The sequence below is a fragment of the Salvelinus fontinalis genome, chromosome 2, assembly GCF_029448725.1.
Source record: "Salvelinus fontinalis isolate EN_2023a chromosome 2, ASM2944872v1, whole genome shotgun sequence".
Taxonomy (NCBI): Eukaryota; Metazoa; Chordata; class Actinopteri; order Salmoniformes; family Salmonidae; genus Salvelinus; species Salvelinus fontinalis.
In genome coordinates this window covers 88,447,656-88,471,823 of record NC_074666.1, presented here as the reverse complement: position 1 = coordinate 88,471,823, position 24,168 = coordinate 88,447,656, and the positions used below count along the sequence as shown (strand labels likewise).

At 39.2% G+C, this 24,168-nt stretch overlaps 4 protein-coding genes across 4 annotated transcripts; 2 read left to right on the top strand and 2 right to left on the bottom strand.

Annotated features, from left to right (window-relative positions):
* Positions 1 to 12,873: 12,873 nt before the first annotated feature.
* Positions 12,874 to 13,811, bottom strand: LOC129831046 (hemoglobin subunit beta-1-like). The gene is made up of 3 exons (XM_055894044.1): positions 13,656 to 13,811; positions 13,204 to 13,426; positions 12,874 to 13,069 (listed from the first exon to the last, which is right to left on the bottom strand). The coding sequence occupies exons 1-3, from the start codon at positions 13,745 to 13,747 to the stop codon at positions 12,941 to 12,943; spliced, it is 444 nt and encodes a 147-aa protein (XP_055750019.1). The 5' UTR covers positions 13,748 to 13,811; the 3' UTR covers positions 12,874 to 12,940.
* A 1,407-nt stretch (positions 13,812 to 15,218) lies between these two features.
* LOC129831039 (hemoglobin subunit alpha-like) lies at positions 15,219 to 16,130 on the top strand. The gene is made up of 3 exons (XM_055894033.1): positions 15,219 to 15,376; positions 15,606 to 15,813; positions 15,923 to 16,130. The coding sequence occupies exons 1-3, from the start codon at positions 15,282 to 15,284 to the stop codon at positions 16,049 to 16,051; spliced, it is 432 nt and encodes a 143-aa protein (XP_055750008.1). The 5' UTR covers positions 15,219 to 15,281; the 3' UTR covers positions 16,052 to 16,130.
* A 1,321-nt stretch (positions 16,131 to 17,451) lies between these two features.
* Positions 17,452 to 18,393, bottom strand: LOC129831026 (hemoglobin subunit beta). The gene is made up of 3 exons (XM_055894008.1): positions 18,232 to 18,393; positions 17,837 to 18,059; positions 17,452 to 17,697 (listed from the first exon to the last, which is right to left on the bottom strand). The coding sequence occupies exons 1-3, from the start codon at positions 18,321 to 18,323 to the stop codon at positions 17,566 to 17,568; spliced, it is 447 nt and encodes a 148-aa protein (XP_055749983.1). The 5' UTR covers positions 18,324 to 18,393; the 3' UTR covers positions 17,452 to 17,565.
* A 1,779-nt stretch (positions 18,394 to 20,172) lies between these two features.
* LOC129831029 (hemoglobin subunit alpha-4) lies at positions 20,173 to 21,096 on the top strand. The gene is made up of 3 exons (XM_055894022.1): positions 20,173 to 20,332; positions 20,528 to 20,735; positions 20,829 to 21,096. The coding sequence occupies exons 1-3, from the start codon at positions 20,238 to 20,240 to the stop codon at positions 20,955 to 20,957; spliced, it is 432 nt and encodes a 143-aa protein (XP_055749997.1). The 5' UTR covers positions 20,173 to 20,237; the 3' UTR covers positions 20,958 to 21,096.
* Positions 21,097 to 24,168: the final 3,072 nt, after the last annotated feature.

Sequence of the window (24,168 nt, the reverse complement as noted above, 5' to 3'; positions counted from 1 at the left end):
TACCAATCACTGCCCTTCTTTATGAGGCTTTCGAAAAGCTCCCTGGTCTTTGTTGCTTGAAATTCAATACCTGACTGAGGGACCTTACAGATGTTCTATGTATGGGGTACAGATGTATGGGAAGTTATTCAAAAATCATGTTAACCCCTATTGAGTCCATATAACATATTATGTGATTTATTAAGCCAAATTTAACTAATTTAGGCATGCCTTTATAAAAAATCAACATTTTCTTCCACTTTGACATTAGAGTACACCATTTTGAGTTGCTTGTTGACATATAAATATAAATTAAATCAATTTCAATCCAACTTTGTAACACAATAAAATGTGGCAAAATCCAAAGGGTTTGAATCATTTTGCAAGGTACTTTATGTAGTTGAAATATTATATTTGAGAGGAGAAGAAGGCACTTGACCGACGTCAGATTAGGTTTAACCAAAAATCATAAAAACCTTTTCAAAGGAATAGGTGCAACCCTTGCTCACAATTACATATTGAATGATTTATTATCTATTTCCGCTTAAAAACATGACATTCCTTATGTTTTCTTTCTTGTCTTACAGTGGCAAGAAATGGGACGATGACTGGATCAAGGCCGAGGACCGGGTTTCTCCAGTTTAACCTACTTTATGCACAAATGTATTCCTCACTCTCCCTTCACATGTATTACTGTCAATCATAAATGGTTGGCCAAATTCACCATGATTTATCATTGAAACATTCATGGAGCATCAGCATGCCAACCATTTGATCTCAATCAGTTTCATGAGAATATGCATTCAGATGTTCTTCATATAAAGTGAGCTACAAACGTATGGCAACAGTGACACATTTTTTGTTATTTTGGAACTGTACTCCAGAACATTGTGTTTGAAATTATACAATGACTATGAGGTTAAAGTGCAGACTATCAACTATCAACCGTTTAGAAATTACAGCACATTTTGTACATAGCCCCCTACATTTTGGGAGACCAAAAGTATTGTGATAAATTCACTTATGTGTATTAAAGTAGTCAGAAGTTGAGTATTTTTGTCTTTTATGTTTGTATTGATTCATTTTACTATGTTATTAAATATTGACGTTTAATTTCACTCTCATTTTTTACCTTTAGCCTGCCTATTTCCATAACACAATGCACATAGCTGATTATCTAATGGAGTAGATACAATTATATTTACCAAAGACAGTTAATTTGCAAGTTTAATAGTCTATTTTTCTCCAGATCAAACGTGTTGGTCTTTCAGCCAAAGCACCCTGAAAATCAGATTAATATCGTGATTTGAAATGCATTGTTTACAGTAGGCAAAAATCATTTTGTGGTCTTCGTTTACTAACTATGTTAGTGACTCTCTCCAGTCTCCACTGCCGTGATTCTGAACTCGACACGGCATACCATGCATTTCTGCCGCACTAGCTAACAGTAGCTGTCCGTGGTCCTGAAATAAAACGCCGGCGCACTATTAGAAAAGGCGCACAGGTTAACATACACAGTTCTTCATTTATGTGGGCCTTTTCCAATATAGTAAAGCTACAACATTCTGTTTGGAACAAATGAATGCAAATCTGAGATTTAAAGGTCACTTGTTTTCTGTCTTTCTACTGGAAGAATGTTAGTTCAATGGATAAAGGTAGTGGATCATTTCTTTCCAAATGCCACCCTATTCCCTTAAGTGCACTACTTTTGACCAGAGGCCTAGGCACATAGTACAATGTTAGACCTAGGGACATAGTACAATGTTGATACATTAGATATGAGCAGTGGATTGGGCTGATCAACTTTAGTACTTAGTGAATGTCTCAGTAATGAGAAAATAATCATCAAAAGTGATGAGAATGTTGCATTTTGGGACAGCATTTTGGCCGACTGACAAACTTCGCAATTCATATCCAAGTTTATTATAGGCCCAAAGGCTAGGCGCAGCTAGGCTATATATTATAATACATAGGCCTACGTGTAAATCAACATAGATTACATATATAAAGATTATATATACAGTATATACAATGCTATTGCATATATTACTTTACCTACATTAAATATGTTGGATATAGGCCTACCTCTGAGTGATATTGGCATGCAACATGTTTAGCGCATAGAGGCAGACCGTCTGCTCGGTCTCTAGGCTAGTTGTCCACGGAAAATATTTAATGAAGGTGAAAGCCAAATCATTTCACAACTAATAATCCTATTTCACAAATAATCCTATGCATGAATTAAACATAATTATGCAATCCCATACCCCTGGTGGCCATGGGATGCTCAGTATCGCCACCAACAGTTGACTTTCCACAAACTTTTATGTTTTTTTTATCAAGAATAGATTAACATATCCGAACGTTATTTGACATGAAGGTTTAGTAAGGGGTTCTTATTAAATCAAAAGAATCACACATGTCAAACTTAAATAGTTATGACGAAAAACACATTTCAGAAAGTGCACTACTTCCGACATTGAATTGGCATGTGCTGATGCAGTACAGCGTTATGTATGTCCTAATTAATGTACAGATCATTCTACACATCAATTAGAATGATATTGGCGAAGATATTTATAAAAAACAAACCGGTTAGGGTTAGTAAAAAAAACTACAAAATGACGCCACATTTGTAGTTCACAACTTTTCCGGATTCTGTAACATAAGAATTTATCTGTTACATCAATTATTTAATAGAATCCGACAATGTTTACGACATTCAAATGAAAGTAACATTGCGCAAGAATAATTTATGAATAGTTTAAAAATGTAATCAGAAAATGTAAAAACACAGTCTATTACGTCACGGGCATTGAGACGCACATAACAAAAACAAATTCTGACCGAACGACCAAACCGAAGACGTGGCCAAACGCTGTGACAACAGATATATATATATATATGTGCATGTTCACAATTCTCCCACCTGCCTGCATAACTTTCATTTTTTTCATCTAATTTCAATAATAATACGGTGTTGCTAATAGTAACGTAAAGAGTATGTCACTTGCAACTGGCCTGTTCAGGATGGGACAACCCCCATTTCAATAGGAACATTTCCAAGTTTGCAGCTTAGACAAGGGCTATGCATTATTCTTCCCAAAATATGTCATGGGTCATAATTGTCATAATTGGGTCAGCATAATAAAATAGAATAATCACTTCAATCATTATGTGTCTATACATTTTTATTTTGTATCCCCTTTTTTCATGTTATCCAATTGTGTTAGTAATTACTATCTTGTCTCACCGCTACAACTCCCGTACGGGCTCGGGTACGGAAACAAAAACAAGCCGCACTGCTACTTAACACAGCGCGCATCCAACCCGGAAGCCAGCCGCACCAATATGTCGGAGGAAACATTGTGCACCTGGCGACCTTCGTTAGCGCGCACTGCGCCCGGCCCGATCCTTAACGGCCAAACCCTCCCTAACCCGGCCGGCTGCGACAGAGCCTGGGCGTGAACCCAGAATCTCTGGTGGCACAGCTAGCGCTGCGATGCAGTGCCCTAGACCACTACGCCACCCGGGAGGCCCCCCTGTGTCCATACTTTTGAGGATTCATTGCGAGTGCCTGTAGATTCTAGGCAACATTTTTCAACGACCCGGTTTCATCTGCAGCTGATGGGAGTCAGTTCTTGTACTCAAGTACAAGTAAAGTAGCCCTCTCGAAAACTCCTTGAGAGTAAAGAAGTAACTGGTCAAAGTACTCGGCACTAGTTAAGCATTTGTACATCTCATACATACATAAGGAATTGTTGACTTAAAAGCCCATGACTAATGTAGCTCCATCAGGATGCAAACAATTACTTGAAGACAATGATAACCTTTTTAGTTTTTTATTAACTAAACTAATAAGCACAGTACATTACAGTTGAACAATGTTTAAATCGGAAATCACCAGGTGAAACCATAAATCGTTCTCCCCGCCAATGGTTCTGTAAAAAGCAGAGGGATGGGGCTGGAGAAAGGTAACCATAGTTTAAACCATATTTCGATGCTATAGTCCAGTGGTGTCAATCTCATTCCATGGAGAGCCTTGTGTCTGCTGGTTTTAGTTTTTTCCTTTCAATTAAGACCTAGACAACCAGGTGAGGGGAGTTCCTTACTAATTAGTGACCTTAATTCATCAATTATGGGAGGAGCAAAAACCCACAGACACTCTGCTCACCCGTGGAATGAGTTTAACACATGCTAGTGTATGTTTACATTTACTTTGTTTACTAACATTCGAGTAGAAAAATATATATATTTTGGGATCTGATGGGTTGCGGCAGGTGAACTATATTCATGAGGCATTTATAAATTATATTCTTCAAGCATCCAAAAGTGGATGTAGCAACTGCAGATTGGCCATTTAAAGGGGTGCATCGGACCTGGTCATGTAACTGGGCAAAAGCAGTAATAGCGCCCTTCTCAAATCTGTACCACATGATCACATTGTCAACAAGGAAGAAACATAAAAGTTTATTTTCCATAAAATGTTCAAACTATTTTTCCTTAGGAAGGCAGATAAAGCACATATGCAAAACAAACTGAATCACTTTTTACCCAGCGCAAACTGCACCCATCCAAACGAACACCTTCAGTCTGTGATAGATTCCTCGTCATCAGAGCTGTAGTGGATGCTGTCATGGATGTCCTCTTCCAGGAGGTTGTCTATGAAGTTATAGGAGGGAGGTGTCTTGGCCCATAGCTTTGCTGTATATCAGTTTGACAGAGTCCTGGTGTCTTCTGAGGCTGCTGACTCTCCTCTGAAGCATGGAGAAGAGACCTCTGCTCCCAGCTTCCGACTGATTCAATTGCCAGCCTAACACCAACAATCGTAATGTGTAGGGTAAATACAATGAAGTATTCCTTAAAAACAATAGCAATTACAGGGTGCCAACATCAATTGTACATATTAATGAAAGTTCCCCTACTTTGCCTGCTTAGGTCAGGTGCCACATGTGAAGCAAGGTCTTGCACATTCTCCGATTCCCTCTTTAGGCTTTCCCAGTGCTGCTTGACTTCCTTTAGGACAATTAACTCTTCCTCCTTCAGCCGTCTCAGGAGCTTCACCGGTCAAAGGCTATTTTATTTGTGAGTATGTCAGCTGTAAATTCATAAGAATGCAATGTGGATTTGTAACTTTGGCAGTGCTGTCTGTGTTTGTGCAACTGAACATTAAATCAAGTTTATTTTATATAGCCCTTCGTACATCAGCTAATATCTCGAAGTGCTGTACAGAAACCCAGCCTAAAACCCCAAACAGCAAGCAATGCAGGTGTAGAAGCACAGTTAGCAAAACAGAAACATAGTTATTGTGACACACAAACATACTACTTACTTTGTCCATGCAGCTCCCAAAGCCATGCATGAAGGTCTGCAGAAAGGATCTCATCTGCAGATGGTATTGCTGAACCTGTTACAAGGGTGTTGTACTCCTCTATGGCAGCTATCAATTTGGACTCTTCTTCCAATATCTTTCTGCGCAGAGGGTGTCTTTTCTTGCATCCATCTGTCATCAAAACAAAATGAGAATGGAATTACTTGTTCAATTGCATGGCTTTGAAATGAAAGAGAAATGAAGTGTGCAATTCAATATTCATGAAATTTAACAAACCTGTCTGACGGAAGAGGTTCTGTTTCCTTTGTTTGATGCTAAGAAACAGGACTTCAATTGTCCTCTGTACTACCTGGGGACCATCCATGTTCTCAGCTGTTTCCTCTGAAATACAATGAAGCTATAAATTAACAACGTATCTCCAACGGTGAGTAGTTAGTTGCACTCACTTCCTGGAGGAAAACAGGGCCTGTGAAGGTTTCTGTAACAAATGATTTGTTATGTGGGGGGTGAGTGAGCCCCAACCTGGATAACCAGGGAATGTTTTGTCTGCCTCCTACCCTTCCACCTGTCCGGCTTGATTGCACCTGCCGGTGGAATATACCCTCTAAGGGTTAGCTCTCAGGGTCATTGGAGTACGCAAGCCTCTCCACTACGTTAAGGTGACAGTCCAGGAGAGTTACATTTTGGATTATTTATTTTTTGTATTCAGTTACCTGTATTAGCCCATTGCTGAACTTCCGTTGTATAGAGTCTCATCGCCTACACCCAAATCACTTAAACTTTGAGAGTCTGGGTCTCCCCCTGGATTTGTGCTGTTAGATAATTATGACAAAAACAAAACAGAATGAATTAAATTAAAATGCATAGATATACATTTATTGATCCACACAATACACCTTCAAGTATCTTCTGGTTGTAACGGTGTTCCTCATGGATTGAACCAAGGCGCAGCGTTGTGAAATGACATGATTTATTAAACAAGACGAAAAAACGAACTACACTTGAATAATTAACAAAACAAATAAACGATGTAGACCAGGGGTGTCAAACTCATTCCACGGAGGGCCTAGTGTCTGCAGGTTTTTGGTTTTTCCTTTCAATGAAGCCCTAGACAACCAGGTGTGGGGAGTTCCTAACTAATTAGTGATGTTAATTCATCAATCAAGTACAAGGGAGGAGCGAAAACCCGCAGACACTCGGCCCCCCGTGGAATGAGTTTGACACCTGTGATGTAGACAGACCTGGACGACGAACTTACACGAAACACGAAGAACGCAATAACAGGAAAACTGACTACACAAAAACCGAACGAACAAAACATACCGAGAACAGTCCCGTGTGGTGTAACAGACACTGACACAGGAGACAACCACCCACCACAAACAGTGAGAAAACACCTACCTTAATATGACTCTCAATCAGAGGAAACGACACACACCTGCCTCTAATTGAGAGCCATATTAGGTACCCATAAACCAACATAGAAACAGAAAACATAGACTGCCCACCCAAACTCACGTCCTGACCAACTAACACATACAAAAACTAACAGAAAACAGGTCAGGAACGTGACACTGGTCAATACTCTGTGCAGGTTTTTTTCCCCCCTTCTGTTCCACCCCATGGCCTGGATGGTTAGCATGTCTGTTCTTGCTAGAGAAGCCAAATAGAACTCCTTATTCCAGATAAGTACTAACATAACTGAATAGAACAACCTTGCCCAAAATGTTTACCTCCTTTGGACATTTGCTTGGAACAGATTGCAGCCCTCGACAAGAAGCTGTTCCGTTGTTCCACTTCCTCCCCCAGAGTTGTGCCAGCTCCTTCCTGATTCCGCCCTCCCCACTTAATCTTCATTTACATTAAAACAAATATTGACTTAATATTGCAATTATGTGAATAACAGACATCTAAATGGGAAGCCTTGTAAAGGACTGAAGCAGGATATTCTCTTTGAACAGTTTAAATAAAAACTTACCGCGCATTTCAAACAATGTGCCTTTGCATGCATTACATTAAAACAAATATTGACTTAATATTGCAATTATGTGAATAACAGACATCTAAATGGGATGCCTTGTAAAGGACTGAAGCAGGATATTCTCTTTGAACAGTTTAAAGAAAAACTTACCGCGCATTTCAAACATGATATGTTTTTATTGGAATAGTGTATAACGAGTCTGTCTTTGAGTCAGATGGCCCGAAGCCAGTCCTATTTCACAGATTAGAAGATACACAGGAAACGTACATGTTTAGTCTTTGTATGGACATAGTTCACAAAGTCAGACACATCCTCATCCTTGCAGATAAATATGCCATCAAAGAATCCTTTGTCCTCAGCCCTTGAAAGGATACGTGAAATCCATTAAATATATAACATATGAAATTTAAATCAACCTCAGTAACTGATTGTGGGACACTTGACAATGTTGATAATTCATTTCATTACAAACTCAAAACATTTAAGCTAAAAATGAGCTCAACTGCATTTGAAAACTTTCACACTGGACAAAAGAAAATGCAAAACTTGTTTGGATTGTTTAAATGATGTAGAATACGGTGTTGTTTGATCAATGATGAATAGTTTTACATACCCTTTTTTGAATCGATACAGCTTCTTGTTCCCGTCCACTGACACTGCAAGCATGCCGGGGGAACAGGCTGGGAGGTCAAAGTACTGTATATCACAGACCTGATCAACTTCAGAGCGGAAATACGTCCACTCAAAGAAGCTTTTTTGAAAAGTGTCCCCACAGATCATTCCGTTCTGGTAAGGGTAAAATACATATAGAAAATATATGAAATAACTTACAACAATAGTATAAACAAAACATACTATAATTCAATATGGCTGACTGGATTTGAGTTAAAGTAGGGCCAGTGCATAGTGTTGACAGCAAAGCAGGTGAAAGCCAATGCAAAAGTAAGACGAGTACTTATGTTGTAAAGAGCAGGAAATATTGGATGCAAGAGGGGCACAGATAAGGGGCATGGCAGGACAGTGGAGCAGGAGGCTAACACATACTGTAGCAAGAGACCTGAAGTTTTAACATAGTTGTAGTACTGGAAATAAAGTTATGTTACACAAAATGTAACCTAGTTAACTTGAAGTCATACATTGGTAAAGCTGAGTATAATTGATTGTTACCCTGCCAAAGAAGTCAGTTCGCTGCTCCAAAATCCACATAAACGCCAGACGGGACATTCCTGGGGCTCCTCAAAAGAGCTGAACACATCTACCTGTTATATGGTGTCACAGTTGACATTGGCAGACCAGTACCCATTCTTTATCAGATCTGCCAAGTTTGCTGTCCAGGTGCTAAGACAAGTTGTGCATGTAGGCACAGGCACTGTGACATTGTAGCGTACTTGAGGGAAAAAATGTAGTCTGAATTAATGTCGTTTTACATTGCATTGCTACATCACTGTACGGTTCTTGTAGATATTGCACATACCATTTATTCCTTACGAGGATTATATGTTTCCCAGGGGCCAACATGGATGGTGCTTGTCAGGCAACCACATATCACCTCTGGTACGTCCAATGGTATGAAACAATCTAGGGACAATATTTATATACAACAATAAACAAGAATACATTTGAACTTTGATGTAATACATTCAGACGCATTTTTTTTTTAACACACCCTGTTCATGAAGTGCATATCTGCCATCACTGTGGAGAGATATGGCTGTGGTTGGAGGAAGGGGCGTGTAGAACCACTCGATCATGGACTCTCTGTTGTGCAGGGGGAACTTTGCATGTGTAGAGACATCGCAGTCTTCGAGGGTAAAGCTGTTTCGGCAGACAGTCTCTACATCGCAGAATAGCCCTTTTCACATTGCATGACTGACAGATCTTCTGAGAAGCATGCTCTGCAGCCAGCAGAGAATCTACAATCTCAGGCCTGGACTCCCTCCACCTATCCTGTGAGAGTTCCTTCCTCACACTCCAACTGTGTGATGCACCAGGCACAGCAGGATTTGAACACTCAGGGTCTTCTAAGTCAGCTAGGAGGATGTTAATTTCTCTATGAAGTATTGCTTTTTTGAAAACACAAAAATGGGAAAAGGATTAAATTAAGAATATTATATAACTAATCTATTAAAACGCACATAGGGATGTGAGTAGGGGACAGCAAATATATCTCTGCACAATCTATGGTGTGACAAGCCAAAAACCTCAGCTTTGATTCTACAGTAAATTCAATTACAGGGCAGACCAAAATGTTGAGTAAAGTCTAAATTGGAATATCAAACAATAGAACTTGATCCCATCGTCGAATAGAAATTCTGAATATTCTTAAAACAGCAATAACACACTGAGTACAAAACATTCTCTTTCCCTGACAGACTGACCAGGTGAAAGCAATGATACCTTATTGATGTCACCTGTTAAATCCACTTCAGTGTAGATAAAGGGGAGGAGACAGATGAAAGGAGGTTGTTTAAGCCTTGAGACAATTGAGACATGGATTGTGTATGTGTGCCATTCAGAGGGTGACTGGGCAAGACAAAATATTTAAGTGCCTTTGAAAGGGGTATGGTAGTAGGTGCCAGGTCCAACAGTTTGTGTCAAGAACTGCAACGCTGCTGGGTGTGTCACGATCCACATTTACCCGTGTGTATCAAGAATGGTCCACCACCCAAAGGACATCCAGCCAAATTGATACAACTGTGGGAAGCATTTGAGTCAACATGGGCCAGCATCCCTGTAGAACGCTTTCGACACCTTGTAGAGTCCATGCCCTGACGAATTGAGGCTGTTCTGAGGGCAAAAGGGAGTGCAACTCAATATTAGGAATATTTTCTACACCCAGTGTATTTTGACTACAGAGTAAACTCTCCTCAAAGGAAAATGCTTTCAGCTTTCACAATTACAGACAGTGGCTGCTAAAGGAACGACACTGTGTAAACATTCCAATAGTGGATTTGAATGAATTCAACTTTGACTAATTCCATAATGTGGAATGGCAGATTGCTTCATATTAAAGGAAATGTGGAGGAAAAAGCTCCGCCAGGATGTTGTTATTGCACTCCCCTACAGAAGTATTTGGACAGTGATGCTAAAATGTTGAATTTGTCTCTATACTCCAGCATTTTAATTTGCTTTGTCGAGAAGCAACCTGCAAGTAAGCATTTCGTTGGATCGTGTTACCATCCGTATCCTGTACATACGACTAATACAACTTGCAACTGGACAAATAAAGTGCTTTCATTTCGAAACGGTAAATCAGAAAAGTCTGAAAATACCCTGAAATAAAAGGTGACGTTCTGTACTGTAACCTCATATCAAACATTTGATCTCAAATCTGAAATTCTGGAGACTTGAGACACATTTCAAAATGTTGCATCACTGTCAAAATAAAGATGTAGTGCAGTATAATTCAGTAACACCAAGATGACCCCAATTTTGACAGTGAAACAATTTAAACATACCTATTTCTTCATCAATATTTAAAACTGGAGTAGATTCCAATCCACTGGTCCTCGTCTCTAAAATAAGATGTGCAAAAAATGAAAGGATTAGACTGAAAGGGCCATTCAGAAGTTGATAAAGCCATTTTTGGATTTATATTAATGATATATGGTTAACACTATTATTTTAATAACATTGATGGTAAGTTATTGCAATAATAGCTCTGTCAATAAATTGAAAGTGGTTACATTTCGCCAACCCCATCACTCAGCTTTTAACCAAAACAGGGGAGGGGAGTGTGTTTTATTATTGTTTCAACTACCAATTACAGATTTAATAAAAATACAATAAATTAATTACAAGGCCACTGAATAACAAGGAATTGTATAGATGAATATATTCAATCGCTCATCAATACCTGATTCTTCCTCGGTGACTGGCCCAAAATGCTGCACTAGTCTGGCTCTTGAAGTACTGGCCCTTGGAGCTGAAAAAATTGCTATTAAAAAGGTTTTTAATTCAAAAGATTTGCTGGAATTCTGACTCTCCTTTCGTTAAATAAGTATTTTCATCAGAGACAGACAACAGTTAAAGACAGGGAAAGGTGGGATCAGACCTGCATGTAACGTATTATGTGCTGTGGGTAGATGGTACCAACCGGCCTATGGCACGGCAACAAACGTTTGATATGCTATGATACAGTATGTTTGAAAGGAAAAAGTCAGATCAGGGACCAATAAAAATAAACACCTAAACGGGATGAAACTTACCAACAGAAGTGGATGTAGTTGCCTTCCTGGTTTGAGGAAAAATCTGTCCTCATCCCTTTGTCTCCATCTGAACCTAATCCCCGGAGGCTTGTTTGTCTTTTCTTATTTTCCTAAAGAGTGCATTTCAATTATCCTGGCTGGCCCACTAATAAAAGTCTCCCACAAGCATGGCTTGCTTGTGCACATATGGAGCACAAGCAAGAATTTTATTTTCACATAAGGTAAGTGATTTGTCAGCTGAGGAAAGGCACCTGCACGCAGAACAGCATGATTGATTTCCCTGCTGTAACTTGCCACACAACCACACAAGGCCATTTATGGAACTGTAGTGAAATGGGACCATCTTGGGAACTTTCCCCCCCAGTTGACTGCAGCATGCCAGCCTTATTTGCTATCTTGGGTCAGACTCAGATCATAGCATATAGTTTGCACACATATCTTTGTATAATTTTATTAAATATTTGAAAGAATCAGGACACAAACAACCTTGTTTAACATGAGAATAGGATGTTTGACGTCTTCAAGATGTAAGATGACAACACGGTGTAACATTTTACATTTCAGAATTGAAGGCAATTCATTATCAGTGGGAGAAGGCTACGTTTGCTAGGCAGATCTCAGGAGCTTGTTGGTGTTCCAATAGGCCTATGTTGTAGCGGCCTATAAAACCAACAATGTTAATACCATATTATTGCTTTAGTGATAATTAACCAGATTTTGAATCGACAATGATCAAGAGCTCATTTTTGATTTTCATTGAATAAGATTTGACTGCTTATTTGACCAAAACACAGACTTGACTACAGGTTAACCTAGGTTGTGTAGGCAATCACTTTGACTATGGCTGCAAATAGGCTATTGACGGCTTATTATGCTTTACGCAATAATTGACTAAATCACAGATCGAGCACATCATTGCGCACTTGTTGTCACATATCATGAAAACATTGAGGCAAAAAGTACACAGTATCCTCGTGAATATGAATATGAAATTGAGTTCAGTATGATTGAAAAAGCCTTTATATGCCCATGTATGTAGATTGTTTTAATACAGCCATCTTGGTTTTCATTTGAACCATAATTGTATCCTTGACTTGTTTGTAAGAATTGCAGATACTTCGGCAACTTTGTTTTTGTAGTCAGCTTCGTTCTGTTGTTATCCGCAGTCACAGTCAGACAGGCTAGACATCTTGCTTCTATGTTTAGCAGAGATCTTCTGTAAATGAGTGACGCGGAAGTGCAAGAAAACATCTAACCATGCACTTTGGCTGCTCTGTTAGTGGTCTATGTTAAGAATTATGTCTTGGAACTGACCCCCCCCCCCCCACTCCTTCTTAAAAAAAATCACTTTTTATAAATACAAATACAATAGATTGTTTCGATGTCTTTATTTTCACTCAGGCAGGGATGTCAGAACATAATCACTTGTCTGGGGTGCATTTAGAAGTACCGACTGCCCATGGCTGCGACAACCACTTTCATGAACTTCTGCCAGGTTGCCTGGATTTCAGGAGTGAAAGAGGCTCCGAACTTGGCGGCAACGACAATTGTGAGGACGTCAGCCAACACCTGTAGACAAAAAAAAAAAAAGAAGAAAGATGTTGCATTAGACCGTCGATTTTGTTTTACCTTTGGAATTAGTCGTATTATTCTGAATGTTATACGTGTAGCCTAAAACATATTGCGCAAGACAAAAGGCCTACCCTAAAATTTTCAGGGTCGACGAAGAGTTTGTTGGCGTGGGTCTCGCTAAGTGACTTGTATGTAGCCAATATGTTGCCCATGTTCTTCACAGCTTTATCCAGAGCTCCACACACGACCTTGCCGTGAGCAGCAACTTTGGGGTTGCCCATGATTGCTGCGGGAGTGGACACATCTCCGAAAGAGCCGAAATAACGCTGAGTCCAGGGATAGACGATCAGGACTCTGTCATTGCAAGAAAAAACGAAATATGTGAATTATTTTCAAATGTATTTCAATTATATGCCTACTTAATACTGTAACATGCTCCATTAAAACTTAACAATAACAATTCAATATTAATAGTAATGATAGATAACAGGACAAGTATAATAGTGTTATAATTACTCATGATCATCTCCACTATAAGCTATATTAAATGATATATTTGAATGAGGCTGAAGCCATGACCTACCTTGCCAGAGCCAGTGGTCCGACCTCATTGATATCTACTTTGCCCCAGACAGCACTGATGGTGCTCTTCTCGGCGTCTGTCCAGTCAACCATGTTGTCAGTGTTTGATCTTCGGGTTTGCAACAAGATTAAACAAATTAATGTCTTGTGTAGGGAGACACTTTGCCTGCAATTTATATTTATGAGTGCTCTCCGCCCACTGGAGGCGGCGCATATGATTGGCTCTGGCAAAGATCAGTATTGGCCAAGTGAGCGTTTCAGCTCTCGGACTTGATGACATCAATTCCAATAATTTATCTGTTAAAAACAACAGTAAATGTTAATTTATTAGCTGTTGCAGAATCAAGTCTGTAGGTTAGATCCTAAAAACTGGAAGCATATGTAAATAGGCCTATACATTTTTATCTAGATTACCAACGTTTCAAAATTCGCATGATCACTAGCTAAACAGTTTCATTTATCCAACTGATGCAAGAATAAAAGCAAGGTTATGGCAAAACTCTTCCGAAGATTACACGTCCTTCATTGCAGTGTATAAGGCTATTCTAATGAAAAAATAGAAAGAGATGCAATCACTAAACATTTTTATGAATTTGGAAAATGTGATAATCCCAGATAATTCCGGCCTACAATTTGGCACAGTTTCTTATCTACGACAAAATGATGCCTTCCTTTTTTTATCGGGGAATTCAGACCGGTCCCGCCCATTTTAAATTATTAAGTCCAATGCATTAAATATGATAAGCAGAAATGTCCTGTATTATTTGTAGATATGTCTGTACTCATGTCCTCGCACGACCTCTTTCTTCCTCTGACTTTTTCCCCGATCATCATTCGAAATCCAATCAAACTTATAATAGGAATTCATGTCCAACTTCCATTGAACCCCAGAGTAGGCATATCATAGATACATACAGACCGTCATTGTAAATAAGAATGTGTTCTTAACTGACTTGCCTAGTTAAAAAAAGGTTAAATAAAAAATACAAAATACAAATGTAACACGTCACTTTTAATAAATATTTTCCCATTGAATGCAGGTCTTTGTGAAGGTGGATTTGATTTTTACAATATAATTTACCAATGTAATATATATTATATGTGCTCGATTAGGCTACTCTCAAATATTTCGTTTTATGCAACAAAAAAATTAAATAATATTTATAATAATTATCTTTATCAATCAAACAAATTGTAAAATTGTTGACATCTCTGTTGCATCTGGTGCAATTGATTTAAATGCATGACATTTTGCCAATTAACTAAAGATGTATTATTTGGCTGTTTCGGCAAAAGCAGCTGCAATTTTAGGATTAACCTATTGGAAATATATGCTTACAATGAATGTATTTGCATTGCGCAAAAAGGTTAAGGATGGATATGATTAGAAACATAGCCCTCTGACATCTTATTGAAGTTTTTTATATAAAACCCTAACTTAGTATTTGATAAAACCCAAGATAACGGATCTTACTCTTGGATTTTGTCCAAGATGGTCAAAAAGACACGCCCTAGTAGCTGGGCGTGTCTGCCGCTCTACTGTAATATAAAGGGACCTAGTTGTATAGGCAGACATCTTCAGATCATTTCTTGTAGATTTAATATAGGCCAATCAGAAAGGAGCAAAATGAGTCTGACAGCTAAGGACAAATCTGTGGTCAAGGCCTTCTGGGGAAAGATTAGTGGAAAGGCAGATGTCGTCGGTGCTGAGGCTTTGGGAAGGTAAGCCTTCTTAATGAAAGAATGATGAGACTGGTTGGTTGTGTTTAACCTGCTGACAGCGGCCTACGTGCCTACCCCGAATAAGCATTTTAACATACATTAAGTCAACTACTTTCAATACGTTGTAGACACAGATGATGGGAGACATATGATACGCGTAATGCTTAGAAGTTCAGCATCTAACAAAAACTCCAATATAAATCGAACTATTCTGTACCTTCCTTTGCAGGATGCTGACTGCTTACCCCCAGACTAAGACCTACTTCTCCCACTGGGCTGACCTGAGCCCCGGCTCTGGCCCAGTCAAGAAGCATGGAGGCGTCATCATGGGTGCAATTGGTAATGCTGTCGGACTGATGGACAACCTCGTGGGTGGACTGAGTGCTCTCAGCGATCTGCACGCCTTCGAGCTGCGCGTTGACCCTGGAAACTTCAAGGTTTGCCCCCAGATAACCTATTGTCTGTATATTGATCACTCTCGACATCAACTCTGTCTGTTGCTAAGGCTTAATCCTTCAATATTAACTTTGAAAATATACTTTTCAGATTCTGTCCCACAACATCCTTGTCACCCTGGCTATTCACTTCCCTGCGGATTTCACTCCCGAAGTGCACATTGCTGTGGATAAATTCCTTGCAGCTTTGTCCGCTGCCCTGGCTGACAAATACAGATAAGACCATCATAAATGTCCAAAATTGGACTCCAGTTTCTGCTCTGTTGTTATCACAATAAAATAAACAGGCAATGAATTAAGTTATGTCCTCTGCTGTGTCCTTATTCCACCACAGTTGACCATCACAAAGTGATATTTGAATGTCATCACTATCACATCTAGTAGATTGAATAGATTGAATGAAGAAAGGAAGGGATTAAGTACTAAATGATGCTTTAGGTCCACCATCCACTAGCTCACTATGTTATTCTCCATAACTTTGGTTAGCCTATCTAATACGTGTAACGAACCCCTTATCCTTAAATAACCTTTTGAATAACATTTTTGGGGTTCATTTTTGAACTACCCCCCTCCCCAGTTATTATTCTCATGAATAATAATACGCATAACAATAACAACAATAACACAATATTTTAGTTCTCAGTGTTTATTATGATTTTAGTGGCAAGCAGAATAAAATAAAATCTAAATATGAGGTAAACTCCCAGCAGAGCCCCAAGTCCAATGGGTTTATCATCTGGTACGTTGATGTTAATGTGTTGATGTTCTCCATATCCACAGCCAGAATGATTTTGAGTGCATGGGGATCGAACAGGTTTCCTGTTATACTCATCAGAGGTGTAGGGAGGGAGAAGTATGAGGTCATTATTAAATAGTAATTATAAAGATGATTAAAAAAAACATGCACACCGCAGAATTCATACACTCTAAAAATGAGGGGTTCAACAAGGGTTCTTCTAAGGTCCCCAAAGTTCTTTGTAGAACCTTAGGGTTCTTGGAACTGAAAATGGCCCCCAAAAGGTTATTCCAAGAACCCCATTAGAGGTGGGGTTAATCGAGGAACCTCTTCAGCTGCCCAACTGAAACATGTGGATTTGAAAGGGCAGCAGGTGCCGGTAGTTAACTGAAAAATGTAAAGATCTCCTCAATTTAAGAGAAGGTTTGTACCTTGTATGAACTGAATGTATATTGTTTAATGATGATCTATCTTTTCATATTTGTGCAAATCTTTCTAAAACAAATAATGGACACAATTCAATGGATATCAATCAACAAAGAGGTAAGAATATTTAGGCAATAAGAATATTTTGAAGGCTGGCTGTATTGGGTGCAGATGGTTGAACTGCTCACGTGTGTGTCTGCAGGTACACAGACAAGTAGGCATACAAAGGTATGTCAATTGCTATTGGAATGTTATGCAGATCACATTTGCCATCCTCTTTCCTCTCATCAATGAAAATCCCATAGGCCTCTAGATTATGAACAAAGTATCTGTATGAAAACAATCATCAAAATAGTTTTTTTCATTCACATTCCCTATTTTTTAGAGTGTAGAAACCATGTGCCATCAGTACAATTGCTGGAGAACGGTTTCCATAAAAACAACACTTCAAAAAGAAACGATTTTAAATTGATTTTATTTTTTCAAATGTGTAGCTATGGCACAGCTTCCAGCCTAACAGACTGGAGTTGGAGTGTCATCTCTCTTCCATATTGATGCTGTCGAGTGATGCTCTAGTGGTACTGTCTGCCAAGAGCGGACACAACGACAGCCAGGAACTTCTGGAAGGCTTCCTGAGTATCAGCACTGAAAGCGGTGGGACCGAGCTTGGCCGCCACGCACACGGTGATGCAGTCGGCGAGGAGCTGTGGAGAGGGGACCGTAAAGGAACCAGATGGAGAATGTAATATAGGAATAAGCTTTACATCGGCTCATAAGTCTATTTCATTCACAAGACTATTTATTTTTGTATTTTGTTTCAGTTTGCTAAAGTGTAATACTCACCCTGAAGTTATCGGGATCCACGTGCAGTTTCTCGGAGTGCATCACACTCAGTGCAGTATAGGTGTTCTTGATGTCATCCAGGTTCTGCACAGCTCTGTCCAGTCCGTGCATCACGGTCTTTCCGTGCTTGGCCACGGCGGGGTTACCCATGATGGCAGCGGGTGTGGACAGGTTGCCGAAGGTGCTGAAGTGTCTCTGAGTCCATGGAGACACGATCAGAAGTCTAAAAATGAATACAACAGGCATTACAATTATACTTAACAATCAATATGGTCTGTATCGCACCAAAGGTGAACACCGCGATTTCCTACTACGCAATTAGTGCTAAATAACCTAGGTAGCCTATTATCGTGATATTATTTAATGATATGTACATAAATATTATAAGAATGTACCTGGCCAGGGCCTGGGGTCCGATCTCATCCACGCTGATCTTTCCCCACAGGCCTACGATGGCACTGCGCTCAGCATCTGTCCAGTCGACCATGTTGACGTTTGTTTGTTGATTTCCGTTTGTACTTGCAAAATGTTACAAGAGATCCCTGAGCTTTTTGTCTCATGGGACGTCCAATTTATTGATGTTCAGTATCTCCGCCCTGAACGAACACAGAAAACGATTGGATGAATGTATTGAGGGGGCAAGGTCCTCGAGTGTGGCACATATCGGCATTGTGCCAACCTCATCCCACCATTAAAGATAATGCTTGGTCATTAAGGCGTTGCCAAATTCAAATTATTACGGATGGTTTAAACAAGTCATGATTAACCTTCATCGGTATTTTTGTCAAAATGTTGTTATTGACATAGTCTTTTTATGTTCAATGTTCTCTACATACTTACATGTCGTGTTTAATACCCCAATTCATATTGTTAAGTTCAAAATAATATCTAACACCACTCAAACCAATGAAGGTTCGGAACTTTTATGCCAATTATCTCAGGATAGAACCTTATTTGTCCCTAAATTCTATTTGAATGTATCGTTGCAATATTCACATTGAATTGCAATATTATGTTTCTAAAATGCGAATTATTGATGTAAGTGTTTATTTATGGTCTCATTTGAAAAAGAAAAGCCAGGATTGGGAGTAAACTATTAAAGAAAGAGCATGACTCGAATTGTTTTATCTTAATATTCAGAAGGCCCCACCCATTTGATAGTTCCATATTTCTGGTCTTTCTGAATGATAATCTAAATGTCAGTTGGTGAAAAGTCGTTTTATCTGCCTTCATCAGGGGAATTACATGATGGGTTCTAACTGGACACTATTCAATGTGGATATCAGCCTATTTACTTCAATGAAACCACAGCTTTTTGTTTAACCCCACTGAAATACAATGCGCGTAGCCTATATATTATTAAAATGTTTAGTGATGGGCATAGGGTACGCTTTTTAACCGAAACAAAACCTTTCCGATTATCAGGTATATAATTTGTCTCAGTATTTATGTGTTAACTGTGAATATTGACTACATAGGCCAAATGGGATATAAGCCGACACGTCTTGATTTGGTTGCTAGTCCGATCATATTGCAACTATTTGTCAGTGTTGGAGAAGATACTCTGAAAATATAGTTTACCAAGCTAGCAATTACTTCACACTGGAAGAAATTAAGCTACTCTAAAGCTACCCTTAAGAAAAATATAAAGTTACTATGGAAAAGAAGTTCACTATCCAAACAACTTCGTGAAAAATGATCATATGTAAATCTGAAATGTAATAGAGTAAAAATTGTAAGTCAGAGAACTTTGGGGTAAAATGTTGACAGTGTGTATTTTAGCCTATTAGCAGAAAAACGATGTTTCAAGTCAGAATTAGGCAGGGCTAATGCACAAAAAAGTAAATGATTGCCTACTTCATCCATATTTTATTTTATTTTGCAAAAAAGTAGTGTGTAGTTCCAGTAGTTAGCTGCTACATGGCAAAACAAAAGTAGTTAATTACTGAAAACCCTAACTAGACATGCCGTCCACTACTCCCCAACACTGCCTTGTGTACAGAATCACATAGCCTATATACTCACCAATGAGTGCTGCAATATTAGACCGTATGACTAAACCTTAACTGTAAAGAAAATATTGAGGTATTAAGTGTTTCTAAAACACTTTTTTATTCAATCTATATAAAATAAATACATACAATGTTATGACAGCATTTTTACAAACGAAATCGATTATGTGCAAATGTCATATTTTGGGCATTATACGAATTGTCTCAGATCCACAACATATAAAAAAACATTAATCTTGTCTTGGAAAAATGCCCAGAGGAGGAGTCGAGATTATATCGAGGTGTGCCTTCTCTCATGCGTCAATAAAAACAGCCTCTGAGAAGTCTATCCTCACACGCTTATTTTCTCAGCATCTTCATTTAAGTGGATAAACGGACAAGACGCAGCTATGAGTCTCTCAGCCAAGGACAAAGCCAACGTGAAGGCCATCTGGGGCAAGATCCTCCCTAAATCCGATGAGATTGGAGAACAGGCTCTTTCCAGGTAATTACATAACGATGTATACATTATAGACTAGGAACATGTATTCAAATTATTAACACATAAATCCTCAGTCAAATCTATGGAAGCTATGAATGTGTATAACTATCTCAGTAAAAATATGGACGCGATCCCCGACCGTGTGAATGATTATTTAAAATGAATTTTGTCTCACATCATTTCTAATGTCCACGACAGGATGCTTGTTGTCTACCCCCAGACCAAGGCCTACTTCTCCCACTGGGCTTCCGTGGCCCCCGGTTCCGCTCCAGTGAAGAAGCACGGCATCACCATCATGAATCAGATCGATGAATGTGTTGGCAACTTGGACGATCTCTTTGGTTTCTTGACCAAGCTCAGTGAACTGCACGCCACCAAGCTGAGGGTGGACCCCACCAACTTCAAGGTAAGTGAAAAAGACACACAAGGAAAACACCAAAACAAATCTGAGTTTTTACCTGAATGAAGGTGAAATAATCTATTTCCCTTTCCTTTGTAGATCCTGGCTCACAACCTGATTGTGGTCATTGCCGCCTACTTCCCCGCCGAATTCACCCCCGAGATCCATTTGTCCGTGGACAAGTTCCTGCAGCAACTGGCTCTGGCCCTGGCGGAGAAGTACCGCTAAACTGGAGTTCAGCTGCTAGACTGTCATCAGAGCTACAAGCTCTCACAGTCTTATATCAGAATTAGACGTTCATCCATGTTTCTCAAACGTAATGTCCTTCCGATATCGACACACTGACAATAAAGCTATTTGAAACTCATACAGAGGTGTTTGTTTGTCATTTTCGTTGTCTCCCATTCAGAGGGGCCATATCCGTAGAGGGCACAGGGGCACGTACCCCTTCAGAGTTGTCCTCTTAAAAAAACGAAATAAAGATAATAATAATCTTTTTTTCTCTGTAGTACTACTAGCCATTTAGCAATTGTATGACGTTCGCTTCAGCTAGTTCAGATGAGTTCCCAAACTCATATCTATCTACCAATAAGCCATTTCAGGCTATCAATTAAGTTAGAGAAGCAAGCGTGTCAAAATTCTCCAATTTAGGGACGACCCCACTCCTCACTTACTTTATGTCCCCTCAGAATTTTGCGATGCATGAAGCCCCTGCTCACTTTGTCTTGTGATTTATAGTGCATTCGAAGGTATTCAAACCCCTTTACCTTTTACACGTTTTGTTAGGTTACAGATTTATTTTAAAATGGATTAACAAGTTTTTTTAGCCTCATCAATCTACACACAATACCCCATAATGACAAATCAAAAACTGTTTTTTAGAAACGCAAATGTATTAAAAATAAATAAACTGGAGGTGTCACGTGGGACCGCCGAAGAAGATGGCAGCAGTTTAGAGAGCTCCTAATACCCACATGTAAATACTGAAATTCAACCGCATATACTTTCATTTTTGTCTTAATATATTGACTTGCGGTACAGTTTAATATACAGTTAGTTTACATTTTGAAACATCTCGCTAAAGTGGCGTTATTGGAATGTCGACACACGCTAAAAATGTATTCAACACCCCCACCAATACATGGATAAACACGTAAATCCAGAGAAATCGGTAAATCTATGGGATCTATTTGAGCAAATCCGAAAGATGAACACGATTTTATTGGATGTTGCATCCGATGTCTCCACGATAAAAACAACAACTACCGAGCTAAAGGAAAAAGTTGGTGCGAAACAAGAGAGAGGATGGATTGGGCAGAGTGACGGATTTCAACAGTGAATGATGCCACCTCCCGTCTGGAGAAGGCTAATGAGAGTCATGTGAAAAAACGGGATATATTGTGGAATCGTGTTGAATAATTTGAGAACAGAAATAGGAGAAATACGGTGAGATTGGTTAATCTGAAAGGGGGGAGTGAGGCTGGCGGTGGACTAATCTCGTGTGTGCAAAAATTAATCGCAGAAGGATTTAGATTTGATGACAGGCACGAATTCGAAATTGAACGAACACATCACAGTTTAACGGTTCTCATCCGCTTCATACGATCTACAGCCCGGGACAAAGGTATTTAAAGCGACGAAAGAAAGGTGTGGCGTTCAGTGGGAAGGCCGCTGGCTTAATTTCCCCCCGGTCCTGTTCAGGAACTGGCAATGAAGAGGAAGAAGTTTGCAACGGCGAAGAAACAGCTACACGAGCACGTCAGGCACCCACTCCTCATTGACCATAAGGCATTTTGAGTTGAGACTGCAGGTTATTTTCTGCAGCATCAAAGACAGTTCTGTGATGATTGACTCATCTGAGAAGCAACGTTAAATTCCTAGTTGCTTTGTTTTATCTTGGGATAGGATGAAACTTTATTTATGGGGAATGATCAACGTGGTGAAAATGGTTGTAGTCCCACAAATGAATTATATCTCTGCAATGAATAATCCAGACCGGTATTTTAAACAATATGACAAATGAACTAAATACTTTTTGTGGGATAGGAAATAAAACAAGATTAATATGAAGAAGATGTGGCTTTACCAGATGTTACATTGTACAATGTATCATTTGAAATGGCTAAATAGGCGAAACATTGGGGCTAAAGGGATGCTGGCTTGGAATGGATAACAAAAGAACGGGAACTAAGTTATCCTCTGTCACATAGTCTTACAGGGCAGAGGTCTGTTCATACTCCCAACCCAATTTTGTTACACTCAAAAGAGGTGTGGAGAACAGTACACAAGATATGTGGATTTTAACATCTAAAACAAGGATACTCATCATTGTGGCACAATCCTAGGCTACGGATAGGAAAAAAGTATGTTTACTGGAAACAGTGGCCAATGAAAGGAATTCATACTATACGTGATCTGTACAATGAAGATGTTTTAACGTCATACTCAGATTTGGTACAAAAATATGATGTGGGAGACAAGGGTGTCACGCCCTGGCCTTAGTATTATTTGTTTTATTTATTATTTTAGTTAGGTCAGGGTGTGACATGGGGTATGTGTGTATTTTGGCGTATTATATGGTAGAGGGGGTGTTGGTTGTAGTTATGGTTTTGTGTTGAGTGTATGTATCTAGCTGTGTCTATGGGTGTGTAGTTTTCTAGGAAAGTCTATGGTGGCCGGAATGGGTTCTCAATTAGAGACAGCTGATTTCTGTTGTCTCTAATTGGGAGCCATATTTAAGGCTGCCATAGGCTTTAGCTGTTTGTGGGTCATTGTATATGTTTATGTCGAACGGAAGTAGTTTGTGTGTGCACTTGCGTTTTAGGTTTCACGATCGTTTGTTGTTTTTGTTAGTGTGTATAAGTGTTACGTGTTCATCTTCGTCGTTATAATTAAAGAAGATGTATACCAGTCATGTTGCGCCTTGGTCTTCTCATTCATGTCAACACGATCGTGACAAAGGGGCATTTCTGGAAATACTAGGAATTGAGAGAATGTTAACCGGCTATCAACGAAATCCAGGAAAGAACCCAATAGCTGAGTATTTGGAATTACCCAAACATAAAGCAGCCATTTTCTACTCAATATTTAGTCATCTGCAGAGTAAAGACTGTCAAAACTTCAGAACAATATGACAAATTGACCTAAAGTGTGAAATTGAGGATGATACCTGGTTGAAGATCTTGTCCAGCCCAGGGTGAAACATAAGGGAAGCCAGGGGGAACCTTCCTCAATATAAGATACTACATAGGTTTTATTGGACCCCAACAAGGCTTCATAAGATGGGGCTAACCAAGAATTCTCTGTGTCGGAAATGCCAAAAAGACACATTTTTACACACAATATGGAAATATACATTAGTGCTAACTTTCTGGAATAATGTTTTGAAATATCTGGAGGAATGGTTGGGCTTAACAATTCCAGTTTCACAGAGAATATG